The sequence below is a fragment of the Arachis ipaensis genome, chromosome B4 (assembly GCF_059453495.1).
Source record: "Arachis ipaensis isolate K30076 ecotype BB chromosome B4, ASM5945349v1, whole genome shotgun sequence".
In the NCBI taxonomy this organism is placed as follows: Eukaryota; Viridiplantae; Streptophyta; class Magnoliopsida; order Fabales; family Fabaceae; genus Arachis; species Arachis ipaensis.
Genome location: NC_142439.1, coordinates 11,996,230 through 12,009,278, shown reverse-complemented (window position 1 = coordinate 12,009,278; position 13,049 = coordinate 11,996,230). Strand labels below are relative to the sequence as shown.

The 13,049-nt window shown below is 35.8% G+C and overlaps 3 protein-coding genes across 4 annotated transcripts; 1 reads left to right on the top strand and 2 right to left on the bottom strand.

Moving 5' to 3' along the window:
* Window positions 1-3,635: 3,635 nt before the first annotated feature.
* On the bottom strand, window positions 3,636-4,624 carry LOC110271423 (uncharacterized). The gene is made up of 4 exons (XM_088483530.1): window positions 4,581-4,624; window positions 4,402-4,497; window positions 4,213-4,278; window positions 3,636-4,134 (listed from the first exon to the last, which is right to left on the bottom strand). Exons 1-4 carry the CDS (start codon window positions 4,622-4,624, stop codon window positions 3,636-3,638), a joined length of 705 nt encoding a protein of 234 aa, XP_088339656.1.
* Window positions 4,625-5,275: 651 nt separating this feature from the next.
* LOC148566678 (uncharacterized) lies at window positions 5,276-5,854 on the bottom strand. Its single transcript, XM_088483636.1, has 4 exons — window positions 5,778-5,854; window positions 5,625-5,690; window positions 5,478-5,546; window positions 5,276-5,402 (listed from the first exon to the last, which is right to left on the bottom strand). Exons 1-4 carry the CDS (start codon window positions 5,852-5,854, stop codon window positions 5,276-5,278), a joined length of 339 nt encoding a protein of 112 aa, XP_088339762.1.
* Window positions 5,855-8,540: 2,686 nt separating this feature from the next.
* LOC107638948 (primase homolog protein) lies at window positions 8,541-12,539 on the top strand. 2 transcript variants are annotated; one of them, XM_016342347.3, is made up of 13 exons: window positions 8,541-8,871; window positions 9,067-9,206; window positions 9,318-9,373; window positions 9,469-9,520; window positions 9,613-9,693; window positions 9,891-9,971; window positions 10,437-10,517; window positions 10,717-10,782; window positions 10,872-10,985; window positions 11,191-11,238; window positions 11,325-11,410; window positions 11,918-11,978; window positions 12,156-12,539. In XM_016342347.3, the coding sequence occupies exons 1-13, from the start codon at window positions 8,718-8,720 to the stop codon at window positions 12,231-12,233; spliced, it is 1,098 nt and encodes a 365-aa protein (XP_016197833.1). In that variant the 5' UTR covers window positions 8,541-8,717; the 3' UTR covers window positions 12,234-12,539. The 2 variants fall into 2 exon arrangements, 1 of the variants encoding a protein (XP_016197833.1); XR_002360660.2 differs by lacking the exon at window positions 12,156-12,539 and having other exon boundaries at window positions 11,138-11,238; window positions 11,918-11,970.
* Window positions 12,540-13,049: the final 510 nt, after the last annotated feature.

Here is a 13,049-nt window from a genome sequence, read left to right as displayed (position 1 = left end):
CGATTAAGCTGGCTTTTTGGGCCGATGCAAGAAGCAGAGCCGCCTTTGAGTATTTCAGAGACGTCATTTCATTCGACACCACCTACAATACAAACAGGTAACAAACTGCCCCTGTTTATGATGCTAAATTAATTTATTTTTACGAATCCTTATCAGAGGTGTATATTGGCTGTTTCATTGGGTGTATGCGAAGCATTTGTTAAGGTGTAACTAATGATTTTGCATTCTGGACCATGGTAATTTGTTTCAGGTATAATTTGGTCTGTGGTTCTTTTGTCGGGGTGAATCACCACGGTCAGTCAACACTTCTCGGATGCTCTTTGATGAAGAACGAAGAAATTGAATCATTCAAATGGTTATTTCAATGCTGGCTTCGTTGCATGGGAGGAAACGCTCCGAAAGGGTTTCTCACCGATCAGTGCGCATCAATGAAAAGGGCTTTAGAGGCCTGTATGCCAACAACAATTCACCGTTGGTGTATTTGGCACATCATGAAGAAGATTCCAAGCAAATTAAACGGGTACAAGGGACATGCCGATATCGAACAAGAAATGAGCCAAGTTGTTTGGAACTCTCATAGCAAAGACTCATTCGATAGGAATTGGAATGATTTTCTACTGAATTTTGGTCTTGCGGACAACAAGTGGCTTTCAGGTAATGTCTTTTTAAAATCTGCAGCAGAGGTGTATATTGCATGTTCTCTCGGGTGTATTTACAGTTTGTGTTTGAGTGTATTATGCAGATCTGTACGAAGACCGTCACATATGGGTTCCTATCTATCTGGATCACCACTTCTGGGCAGGGATGAGAAGCACACAAAGGAGCGAAAGCATGCATTCATTTTTTAACAAGTATATCACCCGGAACAGCTCGCTTATTCAGTTCGTCAAACAATACGATAATTGTCTCATAAGCAGGGAGCAAGCAGAGAGAGAATCAGATGCTGCAGATTTTCATACGGTCATACCGTGTGCAACCAAATCCTCCATTGAAGCTCAGTTTCAAGAGGCGTACACTCATGCAAAGTTTAGGGAAGTCCAAGCGCAATTCAGAGGAAAGGCGAATTGCATCACCAGATTAAAGAATTCCGCTCTAGGCTATTCAGTATACGAAGTCGGAGAACAAGTTTCCAGCTCAATATTCAACAAGTTCGTGGTTACTTACGACTCAGTTGCAGCCGAGGTAAAATGCCAATGCTTATTATTCGAGTCGAGAGGGATACTGTGCCGTCACGCACTAAGCGTGTTAAGCTTCGAACAAGTAAGCCAAGTGTCACCTAGATACATACTGGAACGATGGAGCAAGAAGGTAAAGAGGCGACACACACACATCAAGAGCAGCCACGACGAGCCACTAATGGAGCCAAGAAGCAAGAGGTTCGACCAATTGGTTTTTCGTTCGCAAAATATTTGCGAATTTGCCTCTGAATCGGAGGAGCTGACTGCAATTCTGCACCGTGCGTACGATAACGTCATGGCCGAGATGGAAGCATTAAAAGCCAAAAGGAAGGGGACATCTTCTTTATCCCACGAAGACGCCAACTTGGAATCCGTTAACGAGCTTCAAAGCCCGCCAAGGATTCGAACAAGAGGACGTCCAAAAAACAGGCTAGGTTCAAAGCTGGAGAAACAGATCGCAAATGCCACAAAGAAGAAGAAGACGAAAGTTTTAAGCGAGGTAAAAGTAATGTTCTTTAAATTTGTGGCGATTGAGTTTATTTTTCTCGTTAATAGGTTAGCTAATGTGTAAGTGTTATATTCAGATAAACCTGTTTGATGCTGCATCAATGGCGCATTCAAATTCCAGCCAATATCAAGGACACGTTATGAATTATCAGTTCAGGGTACCAGCAGCAGGGGATAACTCTTTGGGTGTATAGTTTTATAGAATATGGGTGTAAAAGCACTGTTCTTTTGGGTGTATTTTTGTTCATTGACAATTTTCATATAGACACATATATAGATTCATATAGAACAAAAGCTCTAAAAATTCGCAGGTTATGGGTGTATATTTGATTTGATGTTTTTCTTCATATTTTAGTACATGTAATTCATACATTTTGAATACAGTACAGACAGTTTGGGTGTATATTTTATGCAATCTTGGGTGTATTATTAGAGTTGCGTTGGGTGTAACAGTTTATAATTTGCGTTTATATATGCCTTGATTTTTTCCTTCATATTTTACCACCTGTAATACAGCTTTTGAATACATCACAGACAGTTTACCAGCACAGATAGTTTAACTATGGGAAAAAATATACATGGAATAGAAGTTGTTGATAAATGACAAATATTTACATCATTTGTTCAATTTACAAACTACCCAGCAGTTGGATTACGCAGTTTCTATATCAGCAGAATTAATCTGACAAAACGGACTCAATAATACAGAGGATGGCTTCGACAGCCTTATAGCACTACTCTACCTAATTGCCCGATCTCTTTCTTTATTCATCTCACTGAATAGTATCCGGGAAGCATACTCCACTCTATAGTGGTCCACCTCCTCCTACAATTAAAAAGTATATTCTGTTTAAACAGCAATATTAGTTCAGTAAAGTAATACAGAGTTATATAGTTCTAAAGACAGTTACCTGTGGCCAATTATCCCATTCATACTTCCCCTTTTTTATGTTTTTCGGCTCAATTAACTCCATCCACTTCATAACGTAGATAGCGCAGTCATAGCTGAAAATGAAGAAAATAAATTACAAATCTCATTTACGAAAGTTTAATGTTCAGACTCACAAATTTATACCTTATTTTTTGGCCTGATATTTTAACATATGATGATTTAATTTTCTTCTCGTTCTCCCCTTTCTGCAGAGGTTCCCCGCCGGCATATGTTATCAATCTTGAAAATACATATCCCTTAAATAGCAAAACAAATCAGTAATACACCCGAATAAATGCACAAGATACACCCAACTGAATGGACAATATACACCCAACACAACTAACGAAATAGACCTAAATATTAAAGTAAAGAAGACAGAGGCAACTTACAGTGAATTTATTAACCTGCTTTCTCTCATCGCTTGGAGCTTTTTTGTGTAGCGGGTCAAGTATATGACATTTCCGCTTTGTTGTATTTATCAGCCATAACCACCAATGCCCCAAGTGGCAAACAGGAGCAAAAATCTGAAGGATTCCCACATTTCAACAGTGCGTTATTTTATTTGTCATATAAGTAAATAAGCGTACTAACAAATTTAGCAAACGAAAACTTACATATCGATGCGAAGTTAATTTTTTTCTATCTATGAAGGGAATGAAACTCGGGTAGGCTTCCACCCTGAATTCCTTTTTCATTTTCGGTGATACAAATTCCCCCTTTGGGTGATCTGAAAGTGCCATGCTCTGCAAGAATTGCGAAACAAGAAATGAAATACTAAACTTACACCCAATTGAACGTAAAAAATACACCCAAATCAATACAGAAAATACACCCAAAGTTCGGAGAAGTAACACTTACCACAATATCGGGGGGAGACAGTATATTTGTTCTTGAAACCTCTTTTCATTTTTCTGGTTGAGGATGAGGCAGATGGCAGATACAATCTAGAAATATATGCCAAAATCAATTTTACATTAATAAGCATTGCAATTGACTTTGGTGTAAAAACATTAATGTTATTCTAATATTACCTGAGATTCTATATCACTTTTTGCCTGGAGGGATACAAGGTGCATTCTCATCAAAATGTATTCTCCTTGGCCAATCAGAGTGCACATCTCCTCATACTCGTTAGTATTGCCATCTGCATCTTCCTTCAGTCTCGTCCCCCAGATGTAGCACTTTTGTTTCATATCATTCGTAATCTGATATAATCCCCCAGGAGTTTGAAACTTTGCAGAACTTTCTCCCCCAGTCTCCCTCTGAATTTGTGGACTTTTTTTTTTTCCCTTCGCCGCACTGCTTGCTATTTTTTGGACCAAATCATCCAATTGTTCTATCAAATTTGTAGATTCAGGAGATTTTGCCCTTTCTGTCTCCTGCGTTGACGCCCCCTCCTGGCTTGAATCAGTCAATCCAAGGCTGAATGATGGCACCCCTGGATCTGTTTTAGGAACATAGGATGCTGTCCGTGCCATCATCAACAGGGCAGCAGCGTCTTCTGCGTCTGGATGACTGCGTCATCATGTATAAGAATAAGAATAAGAATATACGGATGATAAGCAAAGATTGATTTTAGTCTGATGAACTTACATTTTAGTTGGAGCTGGGGGAAGCGTGGGTGTGGTCTCTTGAAGTTGTTTGGGGGTTTCAGGAGTGCTGCACAGTTACAAAAAATTAATCACGGCGTAAAAAAAACTAATCAGGAACAATATACACCCAAACTGTTAGCAAATATACACCCAAACTCTAAACAAATATACACTCAATACTATTTCTTACGTTTCTGTAGTCCCTTCAATCTGTAGCATAAGGGTTGGTTCAAAATCTGTCTCAGTGGTTGTTTGGGATGCCGGCACAAAAACCTGAATCGGGACTCTAAACAAGAAGAAAAATGAAAGGTTAACAACGCCTTTGAAAATAATAAGCTTATAAGGTTGAAATATTCTTGGAAAACTCACACTGCAAGCGCATCTGACGGTGTCTGTTCCCTCACAACCATCATATTTGAATCAGCCGGACTCAACCTAAAATACACCCAAAGAAATTCAAGAAATACACCCGAACAATTCAAAAAGAAGACAGGCTTTGTTTTTTTGAGAACTTACATACTTGCCGTTTTTGCTTTTTTTTTTTCCTGCCTTTTTTTTCTTGAATAAAATAATAAAGGGCTTTTTTTCTAAAAAAAATATATACAGAATTAGAAGTAGAAGGGTAATAGAAGAACAAAAGTAACGGTTATTTGAAAGAGAAATTACATGCTCTGTGACGGCTGGTTTACACTACTCTGTTCTGTGCGCCCTTAAGAGGAAGGACCATCACTTCCGAAGTTCACAGCCGGTATTCTAAAACAGATCTCATGTTATTCAGACAAAATAAGATACAGGTATAAAATACACCCAAATGAATGCACAAGATACAACCAACCGAATGGACAATATACACCCAACACAACAAACTTAATATCCAAACTTATTAAACAACATACACCCAACTTGATCCACAAAATACACCCAAATGGTTCCACAAAATACACCCAAATCATGATAACAAGATTTTATTAAATAATAAAGCTTCTTACGTTTCAGACGACACATAGCGACCTTCTGTCGATCGCAGGTCAGCTCGGTTCTCCCTGCGAAACAAGAAACAATTATTAGCAAACAAAACACACCAAAATCTGAAATAAACAGCCCAGCAAGACATACCCCTCTGCAGCAGATTTATCAACATTTTCCCTTAGCCATTCATCTAGTTCGTCACTTGATATTTCATATGTCTCACTACATTCATAAAAGAAGACGTTAACAAAAATAATTACGATGATAGACGGTAATATAGCTTACGAGGTACTGTACCCATCAAAGTATTGATCTTCTTTAGGAGGTGAATCCTCCACAACAACTTTTTTCTTTTTTGGTTGTGTTCTGGGTGGAAAAAAAAGAGTACCAATCAGAAATAAAAAATTAATTTTATCACAGAATATTATGCAAAGAAGTGCTTACTTTTTTGGTGTTGTTTTTGTTTTTTTCTTTTTCTTCTCCTTCTCTGCAGGTGATGATTCTTCGCTCCTATAAGTTAATAATAGACACTTCAGTTAATACACGAAATCTTTATAATGAAGCCAAAAGAAATGAGTAATAATTTCAGGACATTACTCATCACTTGGTTCAGATTCAGATTCTGAATCAGAATCTGACTCCTCTTGCCTCTGCTTTCTTTTTCTGGAGTCCATTCTGGAAGGCAAACAATCATTATTTAGAACATACTAAAAATACACCCAAATGAATTCACAAGATACACCCAACTGAATATCCAATATACACCCAACGCAGCAAACGAACACACCCAGCTTAATAAACTACACACACCCAACGTGATCAACAAAATACACCCAACTCGAAAAAGAAATTACACCCAAGTATGGTACTTACTTTTTCCCCTTTTTGCTGGGGTGTTTTCTTCCTGAATCCTCTGAGTCTTCTTGAGTCTCAGACTCAGAGGTAGAAGTGTCACTGTCAGTAGCTGTTTCTGTCTCCGAAGACGATGTTGGACTCGCCTTCCTTTTTTTTGTTTTTTTTATTTCTTGTTTTTTTTCTTTTTTTCTTTTTTTTTTCATTTTTTCTCTTGCTCTTGTCTCCGCCATCTTCACAATCCCCTGAAACATTAGATATTTTAGCTAGCAACATTCAGGTAAATAAAATACAAGCAACATATTATGTTTACTTACCAAAATTTCCTCTCTTTCTGCAGTCATTCTTTCCACCAACTGCTCCTTAGTCTAGTTGGCAATCCAAGGCTTTGGTGGTCTTTCAGCCCTCTTCTTGCCTTTTTTTTCTGAAAGATGAAAGTATATTATCATCAGGGCAAAGAGGCAGCCATCAATTGCCTTCTTCTTCTTCTCCTGGTAGTCTGTGATGCCCTTGATCATGAAGGTCAAAACATGCCCCCCCCCCCAGTTTCTCTCCGATATGCCATCCATCTTAAAAATTGGGGCCAGGTGCACGGGTGATATTTTGTTTATCGTCGTTGGCAAAAGGAACGCCATCTGTATGTAGAGGATGAATATCCTCTTGAACATCAGGCGTTCCTCTTCGTTGCCAACGCCGATTTCCATCATTTCATCGGTAAGACTTTTGAGGGTCTTACCCTGGAATCTTCTAAAAATTATTTTGTCATCATCAGAAAGTTTCTTATACTCAACTTTCTCAGGAAACAGATTTTCTACAAAAAGGAAAACAACAAAGTATCAAAGTCGGTTCAAATACACTCAAGCATCAACCTTAAATACACCCAAGCATCAACTTAATATACACCTATAATTTTGAGCTAGTTACCTGTTGCATTGATGCCAAGCGCATCACCTATTGTTTTTGGTGTTATTTGGAAAGAACCATATCCTGTCTTCAGTCTGTTCTCCCCAAGTTTGAAGTTGTTTGCCAGTTCCCTTAAGAGTTGGTGATCCACCCTTAGTGGTGGGATGTGCATCAACCCACCGAATCCGAGATCCCTCACAATTGCCTTCTTCTCCTCAGTCATGTTTATGAACTTATCACTCAGGAGATGTGTGGCACACTTAAGGTCTTTTGTTTGGTTTCTTGCTGCCATTTTCTCTGAAACGAAAAATACACCCAAAGACATTAGTAAGATACACCCATATATATGAGTCAGATACACCCATTAATAATAGTAAGATACACCCATAGATATGATTCAGATACACTCATTGATAACAGTGAGATACACCCATAGATATGATTCAGATAAATCCATATATATCAGTCAGGTATCACTCAAACATGCTTCAATATCAAATTAATTGAGATATCAGTAAGATACACGCATATATGAGTCAGATACACCCATTGATAACAGTAAGATACACCCATATGTAAGAATCAGATACACCCATTGATAACAGTGAGATACACCTATAGATATTATTCAGATACATCCATATATATCAGTTAGATATCAGTCAAACATGCTTCAATATCAAGCCACATTACAAGTTCAAGCAGTATACACCCCAATCTACGGAATAAACCCCCAAAAATCAACAAAAATAGCAGGAGAACTTAGAACAAGAACGTAGAACGACGTAGAACTTAGAAGAACGACGTAGAACTTAGAACAGTGTAACAAAGAAGCAAGAATAATAGTAAACTCTAGAAGAACGACGTAGAAGAAAAGTAAAATATATAGGAATCTTAATGAACTTACGTTGAGTATTGTTGCTTTGTTTTCTCTTCAGATTCTTCACGGAGAGTTTGATGGTGTTTTGATGGAAGTTTCGAACAACGATTTGTATATTTTGAACTTTGATTTTCGCTCGAAAATGGAAGGGTTTCCTTGTCTTCGAAGTGTTTTGAGAAGTGGAAGAAGTGGAAGAGTTTCCCATACGTAACCGTTTGTGTTGAGCGCGTGAAGTGACGCTCCATGTAATCTGTGTTGATGCGCGTGACTTGTGTTTGGGCTGGGCCAACTTGTAAGCTTGTAAGCTTGTATGTGTAGCCCAACCCTAATTTTTTCAACATTATTGGCATCGGTTTTTTGGAGGTGTAAAAAGGCGGAAGCCACAAATGGCAACGAAACGGGGTTTTTGGCAGCCTCATTTTTTATTTGGTTTAATTATTCAATTTATTCTTATAATTTTTAATTAAATTTTTATATATTTTTTAAATTAGCTTTTTATATTATTTTTTATGTTATAACTTAATTTTTTAATATAAAAAATATTAAAATTAATTAAATATTTTTTTATAAATTAAAAATATTTATAATTAAAAATTTAATTAAATTTTTTGACAATATATATTTTGTGAAAAGTATTTTATTAATTTTTTAATATTTTTAATATAAAAATAATCTAATTTTAATTAAGAGTAGCGTAGAAATCTACCGAAGAATTAAACCTTTCTATTTTTATGATTTCTTCTTTTTCGGTCATCAGGGTTCGAGTTTTAAGCATAGAATATAGAACTCATGTAGTAATAGTGTGTGTTGTTATGAATGGGAATTTAATTTGATAGATAACGTGCAGATGAAATAACATAAGATAGAAGATAAATCAAACTCAAAACTCAGAAAAACCAAACATGTCAGTGATTCAGAATCTGTGGCTTTGTTGTCCTCGCACCCAACCCCTTTTATTCAAGATACTCCCAAGAATCTATGTAGCATTCTCACCAAGAGGAAGCACTATTTGGTGCCATTCAATGTCTCAGGCCACCAAAGTTTCCTCTTTTCCAGGTACCTCTTATTCTTCTAACTTTCCCTGAATATCCTTTTTCCCCCTTCCTCTCCATTTACTTCAAGTGTTATTCGTTTTAATTTTCTGGGCAGGCAAATACCTTTATTATGTTTTATTCTTCTGCCAAGATATGACAATTTTGTTTGGTATGTTCGGTTTCTGTGCTATGAATGTTTGCATTGAATTTTTTGAAGATGGTGTGGAGCAAGTTGTGGACAATAATGCCCTTGGTGTTCCAAAAGTGGAGATATTGAAGCAGAAAATGGAGCTTCTTGGTATCAACTTGGATAACTCTTGTTTGCCCGGGCAGTACCATAACCTCTTTTGTCCAAAGGTATCATTTTTACTATCACTGCAATCCAATTTCAGCACCAAGTATTTTTGTATGTGTTGATTTCTCGATGGGGTTTCTTAGTCTTGTTTGTTTTGGATATCTGTCCTATAGTGCAAAGGTGGGAAACTAAAGGAGAGGAGTTTGTCTTTTCACATCATCCCTGATTGGTAAAAAAATTTGCTTCTACTTGCTTTGTTATGTGACTGTAATTGTATGTGATTTTGGTAACATGTTATGATAGAAACTTTTTTTGATGGTGTAGTGAATTTGCAATGTGGAGGTGTTTTCGAGCTAAATGCGGCTGGGCTGGTCGGGTAACATGACATGGCTATATGAATTTTTGTGTCATGTCAAACATAAAAATTCTAATAGGGTGACATGCTACTTCATGGTTATTTGGTTGTAGGTTTTTGCAAACGACAGCAACTTGCACGGTTATGGACAAATGACTGAAGAGAGCTTAGGATTGGAACCACTTGGTCCCAAGGTATTCGAAAATTTCTTCTTCTTAATTAGTACTTAAACGCAGAGGCAAGAAGGTGAAACTATTGTCTTGAATTAGAAAAATTGTATGCCTTTGTTAAAGCCAATTTCTCAATGTCGATTTCCATATGGTGTTGATATATTACAAAGTGCTAGTCACACTATTTGCTTATGTACTGATTTCGCTTTTCCAATTTTTAGCTGATTGCATACTTTAAGGAGAGACAAATATCCGAAAAAACGCTAAGCAGAAATGCTGTCAGGCAAATGTCTGAGAGTAAGGTATTTCAAACAGTGCAATTATAACTTTATAAGGTCTCCAGTTTATTTTTCTTATGATTATAAACTTTTGTTCTTATTGATTGCTACTTGCTAGAAAAATAGAACCAAGATATCTGATTGGTGTGTGTTATACTATACTCTAATATTTTCTTACAGCTATGTTTTTGGTGGCTATGTAGCATTTGGGGTGGCATAATGATATTTTATGACCCTTGTGATGTTTAAAATAACAACGATAAACTGATGATGGATAAAATCTTAATGCATTGCCATACTGGAAGAGATTATGAATCTTTCTATTTGAATCAAAAAGTGGCACTGTGGATATATATTTTTTTAATTCATAGAATTCACACTTCTAAATTTAGTCTTATTGGGTCCGTTATCATGAAGTGGATCAAATTTCATAACTAGTAGTACTGTTATTGAAAATAGTTATTCATTGTGCATCTGAAATTTATGCAGGAAATCATTGCTTTTACTTATAAACAGAATGGATTGCTTGTTGGTTGCAAGTTTAGAACAATGGAGAAAAGATTTTGGCAGGTTAAGTTTTCCATTGTTGAACTTCGTTGGGGTGTTAATGTTAATGTTGTGCTTTAAACTTGAGATAGCTTGTATAATTGTAACTAAACCAATAATACAACATAGATATGCAAATTCATCTGATAAAAATAATTGATCCAGTAAGTTTTGTGTACTTGTTGATATAAAATATAATGTTGATGCTAAATTGGATGCTCAGGTAAAAGGCACTGAGAAGATGCTGTATGGAATTGATGACATTAATCATGCCTCTGAAGTCATCATTGTAAATTCTGTTCACTTCTGTTTCCTATCCTTATCTTCAAATGAAAACTTGGTGAATTGAAGACATTCTAACATTGAGTATGCGAACAGGTTGAGGGGGAAATTGATAAGCTTTCACTTGAGGAGGCTGGCTTCCAGAATTGTGTCAGTGTTCCAGGGGGTGCACCTGGAAAAGTTTCAAAAGATTTACCACCAATAGAAAAGGTTCTTGAAATTAATTACTCATAAAGTTCATTTGATTATGCACAAGAGCATGAAATAAAATTGCATCATTAATTCTTTTCCTGTTGATACTTGAAAAACTTATTTAATAACCCATTTGAGGTATATTGACAAAGTGAAAAACTTACATGAAGGTCATCTTTTCTCTAATCTTTGGATTTGTGCATGCTTGTCTTTATGAAGTCAGGATACTGCATATCAGTACCTGTGGAACTGGAAAGAGTACTTTGACAAGGTAACATATTTGCTGTCTTCTTTGAGTTCAATCTTTCTAAAGCAGAAGTAAACGATTTAGTAGCTTGGCTTTTTCTCTGCTCTTAGGTAGTTCGCATCATCCTGGCAACTGACAATGATCCACCAGGTCGAGCTTTAGCAGATGAGCTGGCAAAACGCCTTGGACAAGAAAGGTCAGGACAGTCATTATTTTGTTATAGTGAGGAATTATGAATATCAAAGTAGAACTTTAGAGTTAGATATGCATGTAGTATGTTGCACATATAGTTCAATAGTTGCGCCTATCAGCTTGGTAATCACTACACACAATTATTAAGAGCAATTCAAAAACTCAACACAGTAGGTGTAATTTGATTTCATGCCTGCCTAGTTGTTGTTTATGTATATTTGAATAAATATAGTACATCGATTTTCAAAATTTCAAGTATATAAAAAGTATAGCAAGTGATTTTGAATTAACAAGAAATTTTCTTGAAATAATCTATAGCACATGAGCTTCTAATCCAACGACATGTGTATTTTTTTTTTTAATTCTCAACTTAAATTGATTTTATTGGATTCAATAAGTTATGTATTCTTTTTTATCATGAGTACAACACTTACATTTGCTTTTATTACTAATTGCTCCATGTACTTTTTGCATATTACTAATTGTTTTCTTTTTTGTTTGTGGATATCAGGTGTTGGCAAGTACATTGGCCAAAGAAAGATGATACCAACTGTTTCAAAGATGCAAATGAGGTATAACCCTGGATTTTCGTACCTTATCCTTTAAAAAATTATAAAATGTTAGTTGACAATTTCATATCTATGCGTAGTTTGGTATTTTCTTGATTTCTTCTTGTGTAAGACATTATTTTTCTTCGGAAAATATTCTTCTTTTCGATGTAATTATTCGATTGTGGTGTACTGGAATAGGTTCTCAAGTACATGGGAGCTGATACTTTGAAGAGAATAGTTGAAAATGCAGAGCCATATACAATTGCACACTATTAGGAACACACATGATCAAAGATTGTATAATTAAAAATGTGAAATGAAGAAACTATTTGCTGGTTTTTACCAAGTTTCTTGGGGAAGCAATGTGAGGGAATTTTGAGCTTCTTTGAGGGATTTAGAGTAGAATTAGAAGGGGATTATTCCATACAGGTTTTCAAGTGCAACAGTGATGAAGATTTCTGTATATCATATTCTTTGAAGTTTGGACTTGCAAATTTAGTTATACACTTTGATTTTTTGTATGAAAAATATATTATATGTATGAAAAAATCAGTTATTCGTAGAAAAATGAGTTAAATAATATATGTATTTACACACAGATACATAATAATTGATTTGGTAACTAATTTTGGTATATATATAGCATTTTTTAAAAATTAAAACAACTTAATATTTATAAAATGTTATTTAAATGAAAATAATGTATGAATGTAAACAAATAAAATGCATATAAGATCAATAAATTAATAAGAAAATAAAAGACATATTATATTCATATTTAAAGTATTAAATAGATATTGTTAGAAACAAGAGACTGAGAGTAATCTGAAAAGTGTGACTGCATATGGTAGTGCTGAACTTATCGAACCATTCACGAGGAGCTTGCTTAAGTCTATAAAGTGCCTTGCGAAGGAGACAAATCTTACGAGAAGGATAAGGATATCCCGGAGGGGGTTTCATATAGACTTTCTTTTTCAAGTCCCCATTAAGAAATGCATTCTTTACAGCCATCTGACTGAGAGACCATTTTTTAACCGCAGCAATGGCAAGGAGAGCTCTAACAGATGTAAGGCGAGCGACAGGAGCAAAAGT

What these genes read in the sequence shown, in the direction of transcription:
- LOC110271423 (XM_088483530.1), bottom strand. Translation starts at nt 4,624, where the DNA reads ATGATGGTTGTGAGGGAACAGACACCGTCAGATGCGCTTGCAGT. An exon ending in CCGTCAGATGCGCTTGCAGT is followed by an intron (nt 4,498 to 4,580) that starts GTGAGTTTTCCA and finishes CTTCTTGTTTAG; the next exon opens with AGTCCCGATTCAGGTTTTTG. An exon ending in CCCCCAGCTCCAACTAAAAT is followed by an intron (nt 4,135 to 4,212) that starts GTAAGTTCATCA and finishes ATGATGACGCAG; the next exon opens with TCATCCAGACGCAGAAGACG.
- LOC148566678 (XM_088483636.1), bottom strand. Translation starts at nt 5,854, where the DNA reads ATGGACTCCAGAAAAAGAAAGCAGAGGCAAGAGGAGTCAGATTCTGAT. An exon ending in GAATCTGAACCAAGTGATGA is followed by an intron (nt 5,691 to 5,777) that starts GTAATGTCCTGA and finishes ATTAACTTATAG; the next exon opens with GAGCGAAGAATCATCACCTG. An exon ending in ACAAAAACAACACCAAAAAA is followed by an intron (nt 5,547 to 5,624) that starts GTAAGCACTTCT and finishes TTTTCCACCCAG; the next exon opens with AACACAACCAAAAAAGAAAA.
- LOC107638948 (XM_016342347.3), top strand. Translation starts at nt 8,718, where the DNA reads ATGTCAGTGATTCAGAATCTGTGGCTTTGTTGTCCTCGCACCCAACCC. An exon ending in ATGCCTCTGAAGTCATCATT is followed by an intron (nt 10,783 to 10,871) that starts GTAAATTCTGTT and finishes GTATGCGAACAG; the next exon opens with GTTGAGGGGGAAATTGATAA. An exon ending in GGAAAGAGTACTTTGACAAG is followed by an intron (nt 11,239 to 11,324) that starts GTAACATATTTG and finishes CTCTGCTCTTAG; the next exon opens with GTAGTTCGCATCATCCTGGC.